The 22722-nt window shown below is 39.5% G+C and overlaps 2 protein-coding genes across 2 annotated transcripts; both read right to left on the bottom strand.

Moving 5' to 3' along the window:
- Nucleotides 1–1333: 1333 nt before the first annotated feature.
- LOC145483064 (melatonin receptor type 1B-B-like) lies at nucleotides 1334–5168 on the bottom strand. Its single transcript, XM_081461683.1, has 2 exons — nucleotides 4872–5168; nucleotides 1334–3257 (listed from the first exon to the last, which is right to left on the bottom strand). Exon 2 carries the CDS (start codon nucleotides 3236–3238, stop codon nucleotides 2009–2011), a length of 1230 nt encoding a protein of 409 aa, XP_081317809.1. The 5' UTR covers nucleotides 3239–3257; nucleotides 4872–5168; the 3' UTR covers nucleotides 1334–2008.
- Nucleotides 5169–14455: 9287 nt separating this feature from the next.
- Nucleotides 14456–16664, bottom strand: LOC145483065 (melatonin receptor type 1B-B-like). The gene has a single exon (XM_081461684.1). The coding sequence runs from the start codon at nucleotides 16513–16515 to the stop codon at nucleotides 15130–15132; it is 1386 nt and encodes a 461-aa protein (XP_081317810.1). The 5' UTR covers nucleotides 16516–16664; the 3' UTR covers nucleotides 14456–15129.
- Nucleotides 16665–22722: the final 6058 nt, after the last annotated feature.

Consider the following 22722-nt stretch of genomic DNA (forward strand, 5'->3'; position numbering starts at 1 on the left):
TCTCTAGTTTTTAAATATCTTGAAGGTTGATAAATGTTTGAGAACATATTAAAAGCTTAGCTGAAAGTATGTGAATACAGCAGAAATTATCAGCAAAGTTACGATGACGCTTCCTATAATCAACTCGAAAAACGATTTCGATTTCGTTGGTCGAGTTATCAAAACTCCTTGTCTAGTTTATTTTCGCAGTGTAAAATTTCACTATGTTAAAGAAATACACATGATGTTAGTAGCCTTTTGGCGTTGGTGAAAATTGTTGCAGCATCTCAGCGCGAAAGACAACGAAAGAAATCTTTATCAAGATTTGTTGACAATTGAAAACACCGACTCGGATTTGAAGGTGCACGCGTTGCACTATGCAAATGAGCTACTTATGTACGCGTCAGACTCGCCAAACAAACAGAAGCAATAAGAAACTATCAAAAACAGGGTTTGGTTATGATTAAGCATTGTTTCGAGAAACTCTCAAGTTAACTCGATACCAGAGTAAAGAGTTTTCTTTCATAACTTTTCTTTACAGAACAAACGCAAAAGCTTACGCGTTCAACTAGCGCGAGCACATATTATTCATTCACAGCGCGAAATTGAAGTCTTGTTTTCGACCCTGAAAAACTCACCTTTTCCATCAGCTCAGAGCATAAAACTACATATAACAGCCCTGGATCTAATTCCTTGCCTTATTCCCTGCCATCGCTGTGAAAAATCTGCAAGAGAATCTTGCGACTCTCACCATTTGATCATGCAACGTGACAACATCGACGCGAAAACCCCCAACACGTGGGTGGATCCGCGCGGATATATGACGTCAGGATGGCGCAATTTGTTCTAAAAATAGAAAAATTGTCCCATATCATAGGTGCGTGCAGATCCCAAGACTTACGGTCTCCGTCCCCGATTATGGCTCCTGTTGCAAATGAATATAGCCCTCACATCTTGTTCATAATCAGTATATTTTATTTACAGATAAAATACTTTCGTACCCTTATGTGGTGTTAACATTTGAGCTTTTAACGAGGTAAAAAGTTATTAAGGCCAAGCTACTTAACCTTGGTAATTTCGTCCAGAGTTTCTACTGGCTCAAGTTGATCTGTCAACACACGCGTGATGGAAGAGAACTTCGTATATATACATGTACAATGTGTATTTTTGCAAAACGCTTAAGGTTATCCCAAGAATGATTGTTTTACATTTAAAAGCAGTTGACAGATGTCGTAATCATTGAATAATTACAGCAAAGTCACCATCTTACAAAGAGTAATCTTTTAGATAACACACCACTGAATACTAAATGTAACAATATCTCCAGTTTGTATATCTTAAAATAAACGTAGAACATGTAGAGAAGATGCTACTTACACAGACTGCAAAGATATTTAAAGTATGGTATGGTTTCCAATGAGTGCGTTGTCCTAGGCGCCAATTGTCGCGCTATTTTCGAGTATCATAGATAAGGATCAAGTAATTTTCAGTTATCCAGATGAATGGAAATAGAAGCAGCGTTTCTATATTTTAAATAACCATATTTACAAATTTGACCAAAGACTCCAGCCCACTTGCATGTCCTGGAACACCCGTTTTTTCAACTTCAACTTTTTAAAGTCAAGAAACCGCTAATGTCCTTCTTTTAGTCTTCTCAGGAGTTTAATTATCCATTTACATCTAAACTTTCTTCCAAAATCCCGGAAAACAATAAAAACGTCGCATTTTGTGGACAACCGAGAGCCACTGCACTCTAATCACTGATAGTATACTAGTAGCTCAGCCAATCAGCTTGCAGCATTTGCATTACTATACTAGTAAAATTCTACTAAAATCAGATAGACCACGGAGAAAAAGGTTCTTGCTCGTCACAACAACTCCAGGCCTCCCTGTCTGCCCGTTACAATCGCTATGCGACATAAATAATATTCAGTCATCCGGATGAATTAATAAAAATATGTAATAAGAAATGTGAGAAAAAGTTCAGAGTTTAGGCAATCTAGACATTCTGGAGTTTGGCAAATTTCCATCACACGCCAGTGACAATCTGGATATTGCCATTGCCAAGCCCTGCCTGCGGCTCGTTGCTGCTGTTGTTCGCTCCTCCTTGATTCTCTTCTCTCTCACCCAACACGGCTTCTAGGAATGAAGGTGAGGTCCTCCACGAGGATTTGCTTTTACCATTGATCTGTTTGAAAAAGTTCTTCTTGTTCTTCAGACTAGTGAAGATTTTCTTGAATGCATCTTTGAACTCTTTACTCATGATGAAGTACACCAGTGGATTAGCAGACGAGTTGATCATAATGAACATTATAAGCTGGCCTATGATCAGGTTGTAGTAAGGTTTCTTCCAGTATTCTGGCATAATCAGTAACACGACACGAAGAGCGTTCAAGGGAAACATTACCACGGCGAACAAAATTACCACAGGCGTAAGAATTCTCGTTGTCTTGTTGCTTTGTTGCCAGATTCTTTTGTCGCTTCTTTCTTTGTTTGATGGAGCTTGCGACAAGACTGCTTGATCTGCATCATCGTACTCTGACATCGAGGTTCGGAAGGCAACACTTTGAAGTACTCGTTTTTTGATCCTGACATATGTAAATGCTATGACAACCAGAGGAAGTGCATACCAGACGACGATGAGAACTATTGAGTAAGACTGGACTAACAACTTTGACATAAGTGGGCCGCAGATTTGCAGAGTCGGATTGTAATGCATAACCGGGTACAGAGGAACGGATGAAACTACAAACGACGCCAACCACACCACGCCAATAACCACGAAAGTGCTCAGTCGAGATCTGTGCTTGATCTGGTAACGTTTGGCGCCCACTATATTGCGATATCTCTCGATGGCGATGGCTGTAATCGACCAGATGGAGGTTCCGAAGAATACCTCCACGGTAGGATACAGGTAATGACAAGCGTGTTTCCCTAACAACCAGCGAAATGGGAAGAGGTATTTCAACAGTACCAAAGGATAGATGGTAAGTAGTACCCCCAGATCCGCTATGGCCAAGCTCAGCAAGTAATAGTTCATGGAAGTCTTCATCTTGGCCTGGCTGAGGATCACGAAGCATACCAAGAGATTACCAAGCACACCTAGGAATACAATGGTTGACCACAAAGTTATTTGGAACACTAGGGCTCCGAGAGGCTGGTGGAGGTATTCGGGCAACCCCGATGCTTGGGTGACGTTGTCAGTCGTGGTATTTTCCAAAGGAGTGCTGAGTGTTCCGTTAACATGAATGTCGTCCATGATTATTTCTTGTGTTGTTCTGTGAGATGAACACGATTTTGTTAAAACTGGAAAATAATTTTACACTAGGAGAAAACACATTAAAAATGCGCTATAATTACAGGGCAACTCTTCTGGATATTGCAGGAGTCTTCCACCGTAACTCATGGTCTTCGGCTCCCCACAGGGATGAAAGGTTTAGACATGACTCAGTGTCAAGAGCGGGTGAAGTTATAGAGAATTCATGCCCATTCAAACCTTATTCCCAAGGTAAGTTAGATCTCTCTTAAGTTATATTTAGTAGATTCCGTTGTTTTATCGATAAACACATGTATTTGTACTAGTTATAATTGTGTCTCTAACTGAACGACTTCTTGTGTTCCATTCATTTGTGCAGATGATAATTGTGTCTTCAACTGAACGATTGCTTGTTTTCCCTGCACTAAGTGCTCACGAGAAATATTATTTGTCCATTTCCATCGAGTTACATAAATAGCAAAGTGAATCTCTTTACTTCATTGTTTGCATCTTTGGTTTTTGCAAATTCGTGCTGTAGATAATTATTGAAATGATTGTCGTTCGTTTTGCGTTCTTAAAGGCAAACAAACCCAATAGCCTTCCCTACCAGAGGAAACTGGTTTCAGGTAAACGTTTCGGGCTCACTGGGATCATGGTTAGTTCACTTTAGAAAATAAAACAAACTCTCGTGTTGAAGAAAGGTTAACATATCATCCTGACTCTATCTAAGAGACGAGTGAAATGATATGAAGTATATATGAAATAATTCATACATGAACTGCGGTTGTTGATGAAAGTGAAGAATGATCATCGCAGTAAATTTTCCAATTTAAGCAATTGGAAAGAAGAAGCCTGAAAAAACAAAAAATTGAAGCCCTGATTTTTTTCAGGCTTCTTCTTTCCAATTGCTTAAATTGGAAAATTTACTGCGATGATCATTCTTCACTTTCAGACGAGTGAAATATCCATCAAAATAATTTTCTTCTGTCGTGATTATTAACAGCGCCTCACAAACCCATTAAAGAAGACTAATTTTCATTTTTACCTAAAGTTGATGAAATAGTCTCACGTCTGTGAAAGTTCCAATCTAAATCGATCTACCACGCACATTCATTTTCTCAGCAGGTTTCGGAGAATACGTAGTTTTAATTAAAAGTCTTTAATATCGGGAGACTAAAAGCGTCTTTTATGGAGATAAAAACAATATTTGGAATTCAGGGTCAGTCGGAAAATACAAAACTGAGCTATATTTATATTTAAAATTAGCTTAGAAAACTATGTAATAATATTTTAAAAAAACACTTCTTGTGGACGTCATTCACCCTATAATTTACTTGTCAAGATTTCTCAAGTTGCGATTCTTCCTTCCAAAACAAAGTGTACAATCTTCATCAAAAGATCTTCCCTCCGTGACGGAAAATTACAAGTAACTGCGGTTCAAAACTCCAGGATAAATTTTTTTCTTTCTTAACGTCGCTTTGACTGAATTATTTCGAAAGACTTAATTCAGTCTCCCCTTAATTCATAACTTCTATTAGATTTTAAATTTAAATTTAAATGTTTTAGACAGCGCTACGTTAAAACGCAGTTCGTGTTCATGAAATTCTGAATTAAGAATCAGCAGAGTTGTACTCACAACAGAGCTTGTTAACCAAACTGCTTTGCCACTGATAACTAAATCGCCTTAGTCTTGGACAGCTTTCCCAACTGCACCTTCATGCATAATTGAGATCGCTAAATGCAGGGTTTGGTTGATCGCATTAAATGTTATGTGCGATAATCACAGCACTGTCGACAGGAATCAATTCTCTGTTATTCGGAACACACCAATAAATGACGTCTTATTCATTGTTCGGTGTAAATTACTTTGGACGCCTCATTATACATCCGGCTTTGTGATTGGTTATTGTTTGTCACTTGGTTGTAATCCTGGCTCTGATTGGTTACACCTGGTTACCTACACCCTTAGCTACTGCAAACCTTGTTAAGAGCCTTTTCATAAAAATGAATAATGATAAAGGTGTCTAAAAAAGCAGTCATTGTTGATTTTTGGCAGATTGTCAGTTTTGAAAACGATTTTAAATGCGAAAAAACAAACTTAGAGCGGTTCTTGCGGATATTTTTTAGGGCCGCTTAGACTACATCACAGTACAAGTTTGCTGTATATGGCTAGCGCACGAGAAAAATGGGTACCTTTTGATGGACAACTGTAAAATTGCCGCGTAAAACAGTAGGGATAGCGGATCACGCGCTGCCTATTAAGCTATTTGACTACGCTGACCGTTTTTTCTATTCAAGACGTATATTTCAGGGACGTTTCTTACTGATTGCAGGTCTAAATAAATACACATGATGAAAATAACCTTTCTCTTAGTGGATTGAAAGAAAACTTGTGAATCTTGAATCTTGATGCTCTTTATGATCTCAAATGTATTATGCAATGCAACTCTGTCATGTATTATTCACCTTCTTAGATTTAACAAATTTTAAATGATTTAGCATGTATTAGAAATTGAAAGTGGATATAATAAGAAAAGAGAGTTTTAAAATAGCCTGCACTTTTTTTCGGCGAAATTTCCATGAAATGGACGAACAGATTACTACAAACGAAACACGCGCTGTTCATCAACACAGATTTCAGTGATAATCTGGAACGAAACGTGGCATTCATCGATAAACTAATGGAGGGAACATTTAAAGTCATCTATCACCGGCTTAAAAGTAACTATCATACCTCCGTTGGTTGGAAACGCTTTCTAGTCGAAACAGGCGAGGAAGTTCTTCAATTCTTCGCGGAAATCATTTGATGAATGAAAGAATGACGGCTGTTGTTGTCTCCCGACTTGAAGTCTGATAACTGACGTTGCAAACGTTGCTTGGGAAGGTCAGAAAGCAGAGGCTAGATGATAACTCACTTATCAACAAGTAATGGCTCGCTTGACAGCTTGTTCTCTTATAACTTCTCCAACGATTCTCAGAAAAACAAAAGGTCAGCCAATTTAATTGCAGTATTACCAGCACACCAGAGTTTATCGTCGACGGGGTGAGGACAAAACCCTGTGTTCGATTTAGACTAACGTCGTCACACACGATTTTGAAACCACTGAGAAACACGCAGCAGCGCAAATAGAAATGAATAACGCAGACGCATAAAAAATCTCCGAGAGTTTTTGTTGATAGATAAACTTCTGTTTGAGGTGTTTTCGTGTTGTTTTCACACAGCTAGATTGATGGACCACTTGCTTTTGCCTGAGTAATTTCTTATTTTCCTCACACTATTTTTTCCAATCAAGTACTGGGAATATTGTTCTCTATTTATCACTGACTGAGTCCCTAGAGAAACAGTTAAACCAAACGGTTTTAGAACTGCAGATGACCCTGTAAGAGGCCCCGCCTGGAAATATTCCATCTTCGAATATACCATTTATCACTCAATAAAATTCTTAAGCTTTTGAGACATTCGGAAAAAAAATGAAAAAATATGAATCAATCAATTTATGATCATTGTTAATTGATATGAAAATTGGCCAAATTCTCCTTGCTTGTATTGATCACATAGCAACGCTTGTAAAGCCACCATTCCGTAAAAGATCGCAACTTTTACACTTTCTTTTGAAAGCTCAGCAGTTTTTTTCGAGGGTTTCAGCTTCCTTTTAAGAAGTGCCAACTCGGGCTTAATGATCCTCTTTCGAGGCTTGGTCTGAGCTTTCACTAACGATACTACATTTAGGAAATAACACACTGGCTGTGGGTAAAATTTGGGTGGCAGGGAAGGACGACTGGGGAGTAGGGGCCCAGGAAGGGGGCCCTCCTGGGGGAGTACAGATCGGGTGGTACCGGGAGTAGCCACCCTGGAATAAAAGTTCCAGACCTGCCTCCAGGGGTGAGGCCCATATCCCACAGTCAGGGGGACTGAGGGAACCAGGAGGGGAAGCTCCTCCTGGGGGGAATACAGATCAGGTGGTACCGGGGGTAGCCACCTTGGAATAGGTAATTTCTCCGGACCTGTCTCCAGTGCGCTAGAGCCTTACTGTGGGGTAAAGTGCAGCTAATGGGTGCACTTCCCTGCCACCGTCCTTTAATAGCAAACAACAGAAAGTCACCAAAATACAGTCTCTGTTCATTGCACCCTGAATGATAAGGTCTAAGGCTTGCTAGGAGACAGATAACCCTAACCTATAGCCATTAATGGTATAATTATTATTATTATTATTATTATTATTATTATTTTATACTAAGCAAATGATATCATAAGTATATATGGATAAATGTTTTTCTAAAAGTAGCGGAATAGTAATGTTCAGTATCTATACGCGACATTCTGAATTGTAGTGTCAAAGCTTGCCCCCATTTTTTTTTTTTTTTTTTTTTTTTGGGAAAGACGGATTATTAGCCTTATTCATGGTGAACATTTCTATAGATCTAAATGATTTTGTTTATTCGCTTGAAGATGGTCCTAAAGCGTAGTATCAGGGGTTCAGATGTGTAGAGCAAGGGTCCCAGTCATGGGAGGGTGGGAGGGTAAAAGAAAAATCAGTGGCGAAGGATCAGCACAAACGAGAAGACTGAATACAACGAGGAGCGTGTGCTTGACTAGAGATCAGGGGCATGAGGTGGACATGTGAGAGACATGACTGGAACCATTGATACACTGTCTTTTACAGATGTAGATAACAGTGGCTTTACTTAGGAAATGAAAGGTTTGTTGTGATATCCAAAGGGGGTGATTGTTTTCAACTGGGAATCCCTGATGGCCTTTGAGATCAGGAATTGGTGGCATGTTACCTATGTTACTGGGATTTACTTATGAGCATGACACGAGGTTCATAGTGTTACATGTCTCTGAAATAAAGTGTTACAATGCAGAATGTGTGTGCCTGACTTTGAGATATTGTCTCTCAGGTCTCATTAACATCAGTTTATGGATGCCATAAACTTAAACTTTATGTCAAAGTCCACACATGTACTGTTTTCAGTTGTATTTTCAAAAGTTTGAAATGCACTGCGGAAAAGAATGGTTCATTCCCTAAAACAATATGAACGAAACAATCTTGGCAATAAAACATTATTTACTGTCAGAGCAATACTGGCTCGAATTGGCTATAGTTATTTTTCGGTGTTTTTGTTTTGTTTTGTTGTTTTTTGTTCTCCCTTAAATCAATCTGCAAACTACAAATTCTTCCTTCATCTCTCCTGTCCTACAACTAGGCTTGAGGCTAAAGCCTGGTTTTCACCAGCGATGCAAGCACAAGCGCAAGCACAAACGTAAGCAATAGGGATGACTCAAGTGAAAACGAAATTCGACGCAAACACAAGCACAAGCAAACTCATCCGAACCTTCCTCCATTTTGGAAAACTGTTTAGGCGCGAGGTAATCTGGATCCAATGTTTGTATTGGCCAAACATAACCACGTGTGGTAAATACCCGTGAGCTTGTGTTAGCGGTATTTCGTTTTCACTTGTTGCAGCGCAAACGCAAACATAAGCGCAAGCACAACAACAAAGGAAACATTTTGATCCTTGAGCTTGTGCTTGCGCTTGTGCTTATGGCTGCGTTAAGGCCGTTTTTACAGTGAAATAAGAATTATTGTTGGACATCTATCACCATGGAATTCATATGCTTGAGCCGAGTATTACGTCCACTGAACATATACATAGGGCCGAACTCACACACCACTGCTCTCATGTGGCTTTGATAGCTTAGTTAGTAGAGCATTACACCCGTAACGCAAAGGTCGTGGGTTCGAATCCCGTTCAGAGCCTGAAATTTTTTCAGGTCCTTTTTCCAGTAGTGTTATGGTTGCATTCGCATCTTTCATTCTTTCAAGAATTATTGTGTTGGCGCTTGTCCACGCCAGTGAAAACCAGATGTAAATTGGGCAATATCCAGCCATCTTGACCTCACACTTGGTCAATAACCCATATTTATTATATGGCTGTCTCACAAGGACTGGGAACTACCGAATTCACGAATTTGATTGGCTGAAATCGATATTGACCGCGGTCTAGATTTTCCCATCTAGACCGGCATCTAGACCGGTTTCATTTTGCGTTGAAAAAGTAGCAAACTAAAATACAAAAATGTTCACCATTTTCTTTTATTTTCTTCTCAATCATTTATGGAAGTGCCAAAAAGCCTGATGACCAAAAAAAGTAGAGAAGACGAGCAAATTTCGGCAGGTTTAAAGTTAAGCTCATCGCCGTTCGCAAGCGAAATGTCAGCTAGTACAAACCAGTTACATTAAACGAATTAAAGTTTTCTTCTTTGCCATATAATAAACATCTGATTAACCGAGCTAAGTCGGTCTGTATGGGAGAATCTTGACCTCAGTCGTGTGTACAGACCTCACTGCGTTCGGTCTGTACTCACGACCTCGGTCAAGATTCTCCCATACAGACCTCCTGCTCGGTTAATAAGAGCTAATTATTTTACTTCATATTTTAATTTGTAGTTAACAAATAAAGAAACCTCGATTGTGCTATGTTCGGTTGTAAAGCACTTAGGAAGCGGAAGAGCACGAAGGAAGTGTAGGGGGAAACACGAACTAACACGAAAGGTAGTCGAGACTTTCTCCCTTCTTCATGAGTACTCTACCGCTTCCTAAGTGCTTTTCAACAGAACAGAGCACAGTCGAGGCGTCTTAATTTGTTTTATCATAAAGAATCCGTTAATTTTCCCACACATTCAGCTAATATTTTCAAACCAAACTTGACTTTCCAAACGAGGAGTGGCGTCAGAAGGAGTGGCGAGTGGAGTGGTCCACGCTGACGCCAAAAGTCGCGTCAGCGTGGATCTGATCTCTGATAACGTATGCTAAAATAGGCCAGTCGTAATCCTTTTTTAGAATTGTTCCAATAATTTGATCGGCTCACCAGACAGCAGCTGTCGAGCACAAATTGATCTTGAGCTAAACTTTCGGTTCCCATTGGCTTTCGAGATGAGAACGACCATTTCAGATTTCGCTTTTTAGTTTAATTTCAAAATAGGGATCAAAAGTTAAAATTTCTTGTCCTGAGGAATCTGGCCACATTGCGGCTCATGGAAACGTGCACTTTTCCAAAGGAAATTACGAAACAAAGAGTTCAAAGCTTGCACATCGGGAATACGAAATGAGGAGCTGGATTTGAAACGAGCTGCAGTTATTTACGGCTTGCTGCAAGATTGTCCGAACTAGCGTCAAAGCTGGAAAGACTAAGTTGCTCCCACTGGGTCTGCTCCAAGTACAGGAGAGAATATCAGAGCAAGCTTTTAACTGATAACTCGTCGGGTAAGCGTTGTAATTGTTGACGTTCACTTCGCTGAGATGACCGTAGATCGCTTTTTAACGAACGAACGTTACTACACTCCATGTCAGTCTTTTTTGAGCATTTTTACAAAAATTAAGCTTCTCATCATAAGCAGACACAGCTCAATAAGTGTTTTCTGTTTTACATCTGTGTCATATATGGGGTAGAGTTACTGAATGCTGATTGGCTGAGACAAAGGGCATTTTTTTTCTTAATCATGAGGGCACTTTTGGTAATCAAGAGGGCATGATTACTTGATGCTGACTGTCTGAGCACGCCTGCATTAAGTTGATTTCCCGCTTCAAACGGGTTTTGAAAAGGAATTTCAGAAATGCATCGCTTCTGAGTTTGATCTAAACGCGATTATTTCATCTTTACGTGAAAGAAATCGACATACGGCAAAGTGCAGTCTTTGGTGGAAAAGCAAAGGATTTTTCCATCCAAAAATGTATTAATTCGCAGCCTGAAAGAAGTTTGAGTGGGGCTGGTGTCGCACGAAGCATAGAGTTACCGTTAGAACTTCATTGCTGACAAACTGAAAGATAATTTCTTCGTTTTGCTTCGGGTGGCCTTATTAGTGTCACAGGTCACGTTCTCGGTGTAAAAAAAAAAAAAACAGCGTAAATGTTGTTTGTACGTTAAGTTTTGGCGGTGGAAAGGAGAGTTTTGGATTCAAGGAGTTATTAGTGCTCGTTTGGACTCTTGTTTATGTGGATCGATGAAGTAGTTTTACGCCATTGCAAGCTTCGCAAAACAGTTAGTGAGTAAAATTAGATTGCTTAAAGTTCTATTTGTAAAGAAATTGCTTTGAGTGAATCGAACTTGCTGTATTTTGCTTACTATTATGGTAGGCTTTCCCCTTTCTACTGCTAGCCTGTTCTTTAATGACAGCCAGCAAACCTGTTTACGCGACCGGAAGACCTTGAAAGTGTTCCTTTATACAGAATTTTGCCCTTTATGTGATAAACAAGTAATCGCAAGTGCGCTCGGGCAATTAAGAATTAACTGCACTTGTATTTTCAAAGTTTTCCAAATTGCCCTCGTCGCTCTGCGACTCGGGCAATTTTGTGAAACTTTGAAAATACAAGCGAAATTAATCCTTAATTGCCCGAGGGCCCATGCGATTACATATACAAAGTATAATTTCTGCCTTCATAACAAATATAATGTCTTCTATCGAATCATTTGCTGGTTGAGAATTTGTTTATTTCGCTACGTGTTTTGTCGGCATCTAGCAAAACTGGCTATTTTTGCGGAGGTTTATCATTGCTGTTGTTACCAACGGCCTCCATGCAGCTACTTTTACTGCAGACAAATAGCTAATTTCCGTTGCGTTTGTCTGAGTCACAGAAGACGTATAATTTGGGTCAGATTTGTCAAATCGACTTAAGGGCTAAACGACGGGTAACCCTCACCATGCCTCTGTACTCTGATAAAGCACACTGTTTAAGCCAATCAGAGGGCACGATATATGCAGACGTGATTTATAGTATAGATAGGACCCTGCACGCGCTCTGATTGGTCATAGAAAAAGCGTGTTTTATTGTTTTTCGCCACATTACCTCTATATCATAAAGCAAATGAAGAAACCTAAGCCGTGTATTACACTGTGATGAGACACTCCAGACATTATATTTGAGAACACTCGAGAAATGTAGAAAACACTCTCCTGCTGCTCGTGTTTTCTCAAATGTTCTCAAATGCCCGTCGTGTTTTATCACAGTTAGCCTGCGGAGCAAGCGTTTCCGTTGGGTTTGGAAGCAAAGAAAAACTTCGGTGTTTTGAATGGGGTGAGAGTCCCAGGGGCATAATCGGGGACGGAGACCGTAAGCGCGCGCTATTTCTAGTATTGGGGCTGTCCCTATCACATGGGACAATTTTTCTATTTTTAGAACAAATTGCGCAATCATGTGCGACACACGCGCGTACATACTGCGTGGATTTTTGCAGATATAGCGCGGGAAAATGGCGTCCAAAATTCCCCGAAAGGTTTGATGTTTTTGGCCCACAAATCAATACGTTCATGTCTGTTGGAATTTTGCCTTAGTATTTTCGTCGTAAGCTACTCCAGTTTGATTGAAGTAACACAGTGCCGAATTTAGTTATGTCCCGCTTCATATTGCTGACCAAGTTATGTTCCGCTGCTTCTTTTACAAGAGCTCCACATTACTCCACTCTAAGTTTCACATATGTTGAAGATTGACAGCTTTTCCATAACCGTGACACAGCAAGAAACCAGTTGGATATATTTGGATATAGCACCGTTTCAGGACTTCAAAGTCTCCCTCCTCTTGCGACACGCCTGCGAGGATTTCGCCAGGTCTATCTCGACCGAAAAGTAAAACAAAGTAATTGCAAGTTTGAGTTTCGCCTGAATTGTAAGCGATGCTTGATGCTTTATCAAGGCGCAATAAGTGACAAGAAAGTTTATGTCTGTAGATGCCGCTCAGTTTTGTTTGTGTAAAAATCCAGTAAATTGTCTGTTGTCGATGAATAAGAGCGCCCGCCTATGCGTGTTTTGTACAGTCAGTAAAACATGACTAACTGGACTTCCCCACTTTCGTGTGAAAACGTACATCGCACTCATATAATATCTCTAGTTTTTAAATATCTTTAAGGTTGATAAATGTTTGAGAACATATTAAAAGCAAAGTTATCAGCAAAGTTACGATGACGCTTTCTTTAATCAACTCGAAAAACGATTTCGATTTCGTTGGTCGAGTTATCAAAACTCCTTGTCTAGTTTATTTTCGCAGTGTAAAATTTCACTATGATGAAGAAATACACATGATGTTAGTAGCCTTTTGGCGTTGGTGAAAATCGTTGCAGCATCTCAGCGCAAAAGACAACGAAAGAAATCTTTGTGAAGATTTGTTGACAATTGAAAACATCGACTCGGATTTGAAGGTGCACGCGCTGCACTATGCAAATGAGCTACTTATGTACGCGTCAGACTTTCCTTTAAATTAAAAAACTTTTGCAAACTCGCCAAACAAACAGAAGCAATAAGAAACTATCAAAAACAGGGTTTGGTTATGATTAAGCATTGTTTCGGGAAACTCTCAAATTAACTCGATATCAGAGTAAAGAGTTTTCTTTCATAGCTTTTCTTTACAGAACAAACGCAAAAGCTTACGCGTTCAACTAGCGCGAGCACATATTATTCATTCACAACGCGAAATTGAAGTCTTGTTTTCGACCCTGAAAAACTCACCTTTTCCATCAGCTCAGAGCATAAACCTACATATAAGAGCCCTGGATCTAATTCTTTGCCTTATTCCCTGTCATCGCTGTGAAAAATCTGCAAGAGAATCTTGCGACTCTCACCATTTGATCATGCAACGTGACAACATCGACGCGAAAACCCCCGACACGTGGGTGGATCCGCGCGGATATATGACGTCAGGATGGCGCAATTTGTTCTAAAAATAGAAAAATTGTCCCATATCATAGGTGCGTGCAGATCCCAAGACTTACGGTCTCCGTCCCCGATTATGGCTCCTGTTGCAAATGAATATAGCCCTCACATCTTGTTCATAATCAGTATATTTTATTTACAGATAAAATACTTTCGTACCCTTATGTGGTGTTAACATTTGAGCTTTTAACAAGGTAAAAAGTTATTAAGGCCAAGTTACTTAACCTTGGTAATTTCGTCCAGAGTTTCTACTGGCTCAAGTTGATCTGTCAACACACGCGTGATGGAAGAGAACTTCGTATATATACATGTACAATGTGTATTTTTGCAAAACGCTTAAGGTTATCCCAAGAATGATTGTTTTACACTTAAAAGCAGTTGACAGATGTCGTAATCATTGAATAATTACAGCAAAGTCACCATCTTACAAAGAGTAATCTTTTAGATAACACACCACTGAATACTAAATGTAACAATATCTCCAGTTTGTATTTCTTAAAATAAACGTAGAACATGTAGAGAAGATGCTACCTACACAGACTGCAAAGATATTTAAAGTATGGTATGGTTTCCAATGAGCGCGTTGTCCTAGGCGCCAGTTGTTGCGCTATTTTCGAGTATCATAGATAAGGATCAAGTAATTTTCAGTTATCCAGATGAATGGAAATAGAAGCAGCGTTTCTATATTTTAAATAACCATATTTACAAATTTGACCAAAAACTCCAGCCCACTTGCATGTCCTGGAACACCGGTTTTTCAACTTCAACTTTTTAAAGTCAAGAAACCGCTAATGTCCTTCTTTTAGTCTTCTCAGGAGTTTAATTATCCATTTACATCTAAACTTTCTTCCAAAATCCCGGAAAACAGTAAAAACGTCGCATTTTTGTGGACAACCGACAGCAACTGCACTCTAATCACTGATAGTATACTAGTAGCTCAGCCAATCAGCTTGCAGCATTTGCATTACTATACTAGTAGAATTGTACTAAAATCAGATAGACCACGGAGAAAGACGTTCTTGCTCGTCACAACAACCCCAGGCCTCCCTGTCTGACCGTTACAATCGCTATGCGACATAAATAATAATATTCAGTTATCCGGATGAATTAAAAAAATATGTAATAAGAAATGTGAGAAAAAGTTCGGAGTTTAGGCAATCTAGACATTCTGGGGTTTGGCAAATTTCCATCACACGCCAGTGACAATCTGGATATTGCCATTGCCAAGCCCTGCCTGCGGCTCCTTGCTGCTATTGTTCGCTCCTCCTTGATTCTCTTCTCTGTCACCCAATACGGCTTCTAGGAATGAAGGTGAGGTCCTCCACGAGGATTTGCTTTTACCACTGATCTGTTTGAAAAAGTTCTTCTTGTTCTTCAGACTAGTGAAGATTTTCTTGAATGCATCTTTGAACTCTTTACTCATGATGAAGTACACCAGTGGATTAGCAGACGAGTTGATCATAATGAACATTATAAGCTGGCCTATGATCAGGTTGTAGTAAGGCTTCTTCCAGTATTCTGGCATAATCAGTACCACCACACGAAGAGCGTTCAAGGGAAACATTACCACGGCGAACAAAATTACCAGAGGCGTGAGAATTCTCGTTGTCTTGTTGCTTTGTTGCCAGATTCTTTTGTCGCTTCTTTCTTTGTTTGATGGAGCTTGCGACAAGACTGCTTGATCTGCATCATCGTACTCTGACATCGAGGTTCGGAAGGCAACACTTTGAAGTACTCGTTTTTTGATCCTGACATATGTAAATGCTATGACAACCAGAGGAAGTGCATACCAGACGACGATGAGAACTATCGAGTAAGACTGGAATAACAACTTTGACATAAGTGGGCCGCAGATTTGCAGAGTCGGATTGTAATGCATAACCGGGTACAGAGGAACGGATGAAACTACAAACGACGCCAACCACACCACGCCAATAACCACGAAAGTGCTCAGTCGAGATCTGTGCTTGATCTGGTAACGTTTGGCGCCCACTATATTCCGATATCTCTCGATGGCGATAGCTGTAATCGACCAGATGGAGGCTCCGAAGAATACCTCCACGGTAGGATACAGGTAATGACAAGCGTGTTTCCCTAACAACCAGCGAAATGGGAAGAGGTATTTCAACAGTACCAAAGGATAGATGGTAAGTAGTACCCCCAGATCCGCTATGGCCAAGCTCAGCAAGTAATAGTTCATGGAAGTCTTCATCTTGGCCTGGCTAAGGATCACGAAGCATATCAAGAGATTACCAAGCACACCTAGGAATACAATGGTTGACCACAAAGTTATTTGGAACACTAGGGCTCCGAGAGGCTGGTGGAGGTATTCGGGCAACCCCGATGCTTGGGTGACGTTGTCAGTCGTGGTATTTTCCAAAGGAGTGCTGAGTGTTCCGTTAATATGAATGTCGTCCATGATTATTTCTTGTGTTGTTCTGTGAGAGGAGCACGATTTTGTTAAAACTGGAAAATAATTTTTCACTAGGAGAAAACACATTAAACATGCACTGTAATTACAGGGCAATTCTTCTGGATATTGCAGGAGTCTTCCACCGTAACTCATGGTCTTCATCTCCCCACAGGGATGAAAGGTTTAGACATGACTCAGTGTCAAGAGCGGGTGAAGTTATAGAGAATTCATGCCCATTCAAACCTTATTCCCAAGGTAAGTTAGATCTCTCTTAAGTTATATTTAGTAGATTCCGTTGTTTTATCGATAAACACATGTATTTGTACTAGTTACAATTGTGTCTCTAACTGAACGACTTCTTGTGTTCCATTCATTTGTGCAGATGATAATTGTGTCTTCAACTGAACGATTGCTTGTTTTCCCTGCACTAAGTGCTCACGAGAAATATTATTTGTCCATTTCCATCGAGTTACATAAATAGCAAATTGAATCTCTTTACTTCATTGTTTGCATCTTTGGTTTTTGCAAATTCGTGTTTTAGATAATTATTGAAATGATTGTCGTTTGTTTCTCAAAGGCAAACAAACCCAATAGCGTTCCCGCAGCAGAGGAAATTGCTTTAAGTTAAACGTTTTAGGCTCACTGGGATAGTTAGTTCACTTTAGAAAATGAAACAAACTCTCGTGTTGAAGAAAGGTTAAGATATCATCCTGATCCTATCTAAGACACGAGTAAAATATCCATCAAAATAATTTTCTTCTCTCGTGATTATTAACAGCGCGTCACAAACCCATTAAAGAAGACTAATTTTCATTTTTACCTAAAGTTGATGAAATAGTCTCACGTCTGTGAAAGTTCCAATCTAAATCGATCTACCACGCACATTCATTTTTTCAGCGGGTTTCGGAGAATATGTAGTTTTAATTAATTAAAAGCGTCTTTTATGGAGATAAAAACAATATTTGGAATTCAGGGTCAGTCGGAAAATACAAAACTGAGCTATATTTATAGCGGAGCTCCCGCGCGCCGAAGGCGCGCGAGCAGAGCCCCATTCCTTAGAAATTTTGGTAAACCCATCAAGCCGAGAAAATTTGGTTATGACGTCACCGTACGAGCGAGCGAGCGAACGCCGTTCGTACAGACTCTGGGGGAGGGGGAGAGGAGCCTCGCGGTAACGCATAGTGTGGAACCGAGGGATGCCATCTTTTTTTGGCGGGATTTTTAAAGAAAAGAAAACTCATTTCTATTTGTCTTATCAACAAATGATAGCGGAGCTTGATCTAACGTTTTAAAGATGGGCTTGCACTGAAGCATAAAACAGAAACAGAAAGCAAGAATTAACAGGCAAAGAAGTAGCGAAGAAGATCGTGAAAGAGAGCGGGCCAACGCTGGGGAAGGAGGCGAAACAGTACTGAACACTACCGTGAATTATAGCGAGTCAAGGACTAGAGAAAGGGGATGAAATAAAACGGAACAATGCCGTGAAGCAAAGCTAACGAGGACTATAGAAAGGAGACGAAATACCCGACGACTACAGAACTGCTCAAGTTAATTCGCGCGTCGAGTGCTGCGCAGCCGAGCAAGAAAAGTCACATGATTAAAATCAGGTGACGAACTAGAGAACTGTGTGTTTAGAGTAATTGCAAAACAAAAACACGGCGGAAAAAAGTGGTTGATTCGTTGATCTATCGAAAAGATTAGATCAGTTCGGTTCAGTCTTCACAACTTTTGCTGCAAGTTTCTGCCTGGAAGATTTACACTGGCCGAAGTGAATGGCCAACTTGAGGTAAGTGACGTTTGTTGTGGCGTTTGCTATGGAAATTACGAAGTTGCCTCGGCGAGATAAGCTTATTTTTAATAGGAATCCTTTTTAAAGTCTTCCTTATTTGAAGCCATGCTGTGAGGCATTTTATAAATCACATAGGTTTAATCTCGCTCATAACAATAACACGTGAGTGGCTTTGTGGACGTTGTTGAAAGTTGTATATTGTAAACAAATCAAGTTTTGTCTCGAGTTTCATCGTCACGTTTAAAAAAAAAAAAACTGTATTTGTAAACACTGCCGGGCGAGTTTTGAAGTTTTCTCTGTGTTAGTTGGCACAACCGCTTCCTAGACCACAAAAATTTCTTAAACCAAAATAGGTCAACAAACCATTTTAAGCCGAAGCGAACAGGATTTGCTAAATTTACTTTTGACGTTCCTATGTGAATATTTACATCTTGTGATTACAACGTGTTTCCTCGTTTTTTTAGTTCAGTTTATTCGGTTTGGCGAAATGCTTGGGGGGAATTTCCAGGTTAATTTGGTTGAAGACTGGTAAAGCAGTACCGCCGATAAAATGACTGCAAAGCTAAATTAAGCCGTCGGCAAAAATACAGACTGTGATATTTAAATCTATGCTTAAACGTGAATAATTGTTAAACTTTAACACTGCAAGCTTAAACGAATTTTCTTCATCCTTTCTTTCATTCGGCCATCCTTCATTGAGAAGGGATTTGCTGTTTGATACTCAGATGTGGTGATATGCATATTGTGTTTATATTATGTAGATTTCCTCGTTTTATTTTGTTGTTGTCCAGTTTGTTCGCTTTGGTGAAATGCTTGTGGTCGAAATATCGAGTAGACGATTATGCATGTAAACCCTGTCGGCAAATAAAGCTCTACTTCGATTTTGATTTGCTATTTCATTTTATTAGTGCGACTGCTTTTGGTTGGGGGTACATAGCCCCTATTTTCCTAATGAGATGTTATTCCCCAGTGTGGTATTTACACTTGGAAATGTTCCATAAAAGTAAGATAGTACTAATTAAAAACAAAATGCTAAGAGCTTTACTCGGTAATGAACATTGAAAATGACATTTACACACTTAGAAAAAAATTAGGGCGTAGAAGTCCTTGCCCTGACCATTTCTCGGTAGTAAAAATAACTTTTACATATATACATTCAAAATTTAGTTGGTGAGAGTGCATTCCTTGCTCCACTCTCTCTCTCTCTGCTCTCTTCTTCACACTAATTTTTTGATTGACTAACTTATTAACCAAATGTCACTGACTGTTTTCTTTGTTGTGCTTTACTTTTTTGTTTGTCGAAGAAAGTTTTAGTTTCTTCCTGGCTGTTTCCTTTGTTCTGTCCAGTACCAATTTGTTTGTGATATAACTTTGTGAATTCTCTATTCTCATAAAATTTTATCTCGTCAGGGTAATAGAATGCACTCTCAGAGTATTCAATCATCGTTTCAATCGCGACAATTTTCAGGAAAAAAGCAGTGGTTTTCTTAATTTCCTTTTGCTTTGTTTTAGGACCTTTTAGCAGGCTGGTAATTGGCCCATGGGCATTACAGGAGAATAATTTTCAAGTAAAGAATTAGATTCATTTCAGTGTCAAGTATTTTAAAATTATTACAAATTGGGCATTTCATTTTTATTTTTGTCACACGTGATGTTTTATGATTTTACCGACATATACATGTACATGTACCATGTAAATGGAAATAATGCACTAGCTAGAAAATCAGAGCATGTATTACATTGGCTCAAAATGCAAGCCATATATAACAGATGTATGTAAAAGATGTTTTTTATAGCAGAGAACTGGATAGGGCAAGAACTTCTCCTTCTTTTGTAAATATATTAATTCCTCTCAGCCCTGTCAAAATGTCTCCGGAACCTTCATTTTTGCAACCTAGAGTCCATTATTTTTCACCATACCTGACACAGAAGCTCACCAAATCCTAACAAATAACTAACATGGGTGTATCTCTGTTCTTTACTTTGTATTAAATGATTGCATATTCTGTTATCCTGCCTAATAACTGCTAGAAACAATTTTGACAGAGCTGTTTCAACAGTTTCAGTCAAATTGATTTCCAGTTAAACAGCACTACATGTAGCAGTGTTATAATGAGTGTGAACTTTATGGAGGGTTTTAAAGGTTTATTGTTATTATTTTTTTTTTATGATAACAGAAGACAGCAAAATATACATGTGTATACAATTATAACCTGATGTTGGTGTTGGTTGTGAATTGCAATTCATATTAGTCATCCTATTACAGGTAAGGGGAAAAAGTTCAGAATGTTCAGAACATCTCTTTCACCAGCACACCTGCATTCTACCGGTGCAATCACTGAGTCATTATATATATATATATATGTCTGGATTTATGAAAACGGTGTTAAAGACTGAATCAGGTGTTTTTTGATTTTTTTTTTTTTTTTTTTTTTTCATTTCTTTGTTTTTGTTTTCTGCTTTCGCTATGACAGCAGCTTGTAAATCTTACCTAGCATGAAATGTAGGAACTCCTTGCCGCATGTTTCATTTATTTAGGTATTTTTTTCATTATTCATGGACCCTCCCCCCCCCCCCCCCTTTTTCAATTTGCGTTAAGTTTAGCCCAGGCTACACTCGTCTGAATTCAGTTCGCGCGGTGACTCTGACAAGGAGCGACCGATTAGCGTTCTGTATTTGCTGTCTAAAGGAAGTCTGCCCGAGGACATCATTAAGTCCAATGAAGGCCCAAGTCTAACGATTTGCTGGTAAGCGTCGTCCATTATCGTACCTGAGGCGGGCCTGAGGACATGTGTAAACTGTACGGGTCACATTTAGTCCCGTAACAGAAGGCCGTTTGCCCTGTGGCGATAATGTTGTGCTTGCTTTAGACAGCAAAAATCTTTCGCCACATCAATTTAGGGCTTAGACGTGCAATGGACTGGACATTTCTAGCTGCTGTTGGCGTCATTTGCTTTGAACTTTGATGTAGCTAAAGACTTAGAAAAAAAATCTGTTGAAATCTGGATGTGCCATGCCGCGCTCGACAAAATTGAAGTACATCCGGGACATTGCTATTTGCGAGCAAAACATGGCCACGAGGAGAGAGAAGAACATGAGTTCAAGCGCTGATCGTGAGTAGAATGTCCTTGTTTTATCAATTTTAGGCGTTCTCGGCTTAGCTAAGTATCAGAACTGTCTGTGATTCGCTAGCGCGGAAGAAATTTATTTGCGTGGCTTCCGGGCGATAATTGACGTAACGACAACATGTTGAGTGTTCGCTTACTGCTAACTATGGCCTAGTTTGTCTGAAGTTCAATCGATTCTCGATGTAGGAAGCTCTTGTTCAGTCCATTTAGGACGATGCAGGCCTTTAGAAAGCGATAGATTAGCTCTCCGCCGCGGTTTTGATATCTGTACGTTCGTGTTGATTTAGACTCCAATTTCATGTTAAAAGCGCTCTTAATTAAATTGTACAATTCATGATTCAACGAAAAGACGGTGAATTTAGTCTTCCTGGCCTCAAAAGGCATACAGGAGAGTTATTTGCTGTTATTTGAGCTACGATAAGCCTCGTGGAAAGCTAGCTCTAGGACAGAATTGTAGCAAGTTAGATTATCAGTGACAAGTCAAATTCTATGGCTATGTTTTTGCGAATCCGGTCAGATATTGAAATGAAATGTCACGTAACGGCTACTTTTTGGCTGAAATATAGAGGTAAATAACCGATTCCACTGCTTACCATGCTCTTGTTAGCGTGACTGGCTAATTTAACCCACAGTAAAGACATAGTGAGGTCATTTAGGTGAAATCGCAGAGGTTAAGCCTGTCTAAATTAGTGCCGCGGCGAACCAAATGATCAATTTAAGCTCTAATTTAGTTTTGTTTGGCTCGTTCGACTCATTTTGCAGCGACTTTAAAGGCTTGTATAGGCATGGTATGGACTCTATTAAGAGTACACGAGGTAGATAGCACTCTCGGTGCGACATGGCCATATTTATGTACATTTTCTAACCGTTTTTTCAAAAACATGCCCGCTATTTTGGTGCAAAGTCTTTAACACGGTTTTCATAAATTCAGACATATATTGGCACAGAATGTCCTAAACTGCTCAGGGAATTCCCTAGTTTGACTCTAAATGCTTTAGGAAGATCGACAGAAATTAGACACGCTCGTTTTTCGACCTTTCTGGGTCATCCAGTCTTGTTCCCTTGAAATAATTATTGGGACAGAATGTCCTAAACTGCTCAGGGAATTCCCTAGTTTGACTCTAAATGCTTTAGGAAGATCGACAGAAATTAGACACGCTCGTTTTTCGACCTTTCTGGGTCATTCAGTCGTGTTCCCTTGAAATAATTATTTCAAGGGAACAAGACTGAATGACCCAGAAAGGTCGAAAAACGAGCATGTCTAATTTCTGTCGATCTTCCTAAAGCATTTAGAGTCAAACTAGGGAATTCCCTGAGCAGTTTAGGACATTCTGTGCCAATATATGTCTGAATTTATGAAAACCGTGTTAAAGACTTTGCACCAAAATAGCGGGCATGTTTTTGAAAAAACGGTTAGAAAATGTACATAAATATGGCCATGTCGCACCGAGA

The sequence above is a fragment of the Orbicella franksi genome, chromosome 3 (assembly GCF_964199315.1).
Source record: "Orbicella franksi chromosome 3, jaOrbFran1.1, whole genome shotgun sequence".
Lineage (NCBI taxonomy): Eukaryota > Metazoa > Cnidaria > Anthozoa > Scleractinia > Merulinidae > Orbicella > Orbicella franksi.

What these genes read in the sequence shown, in the direction of transcription:
- LOC145483064 (XM_081461683.1), bottom strand. Translation starts at nt 3,238, where the DNA reads ATGGACGACATTCATGTTAACGGAACACTCAGCACTCCTTTGGAAAAT.
- LOC145483065 (XM_081461684.1), bottom strand. Translation starts at nt 16,515, where the DNA reads ATGAAGACCATGAGTTACGGTGGAAGACTCCTGCAATATCCAGAAGAA.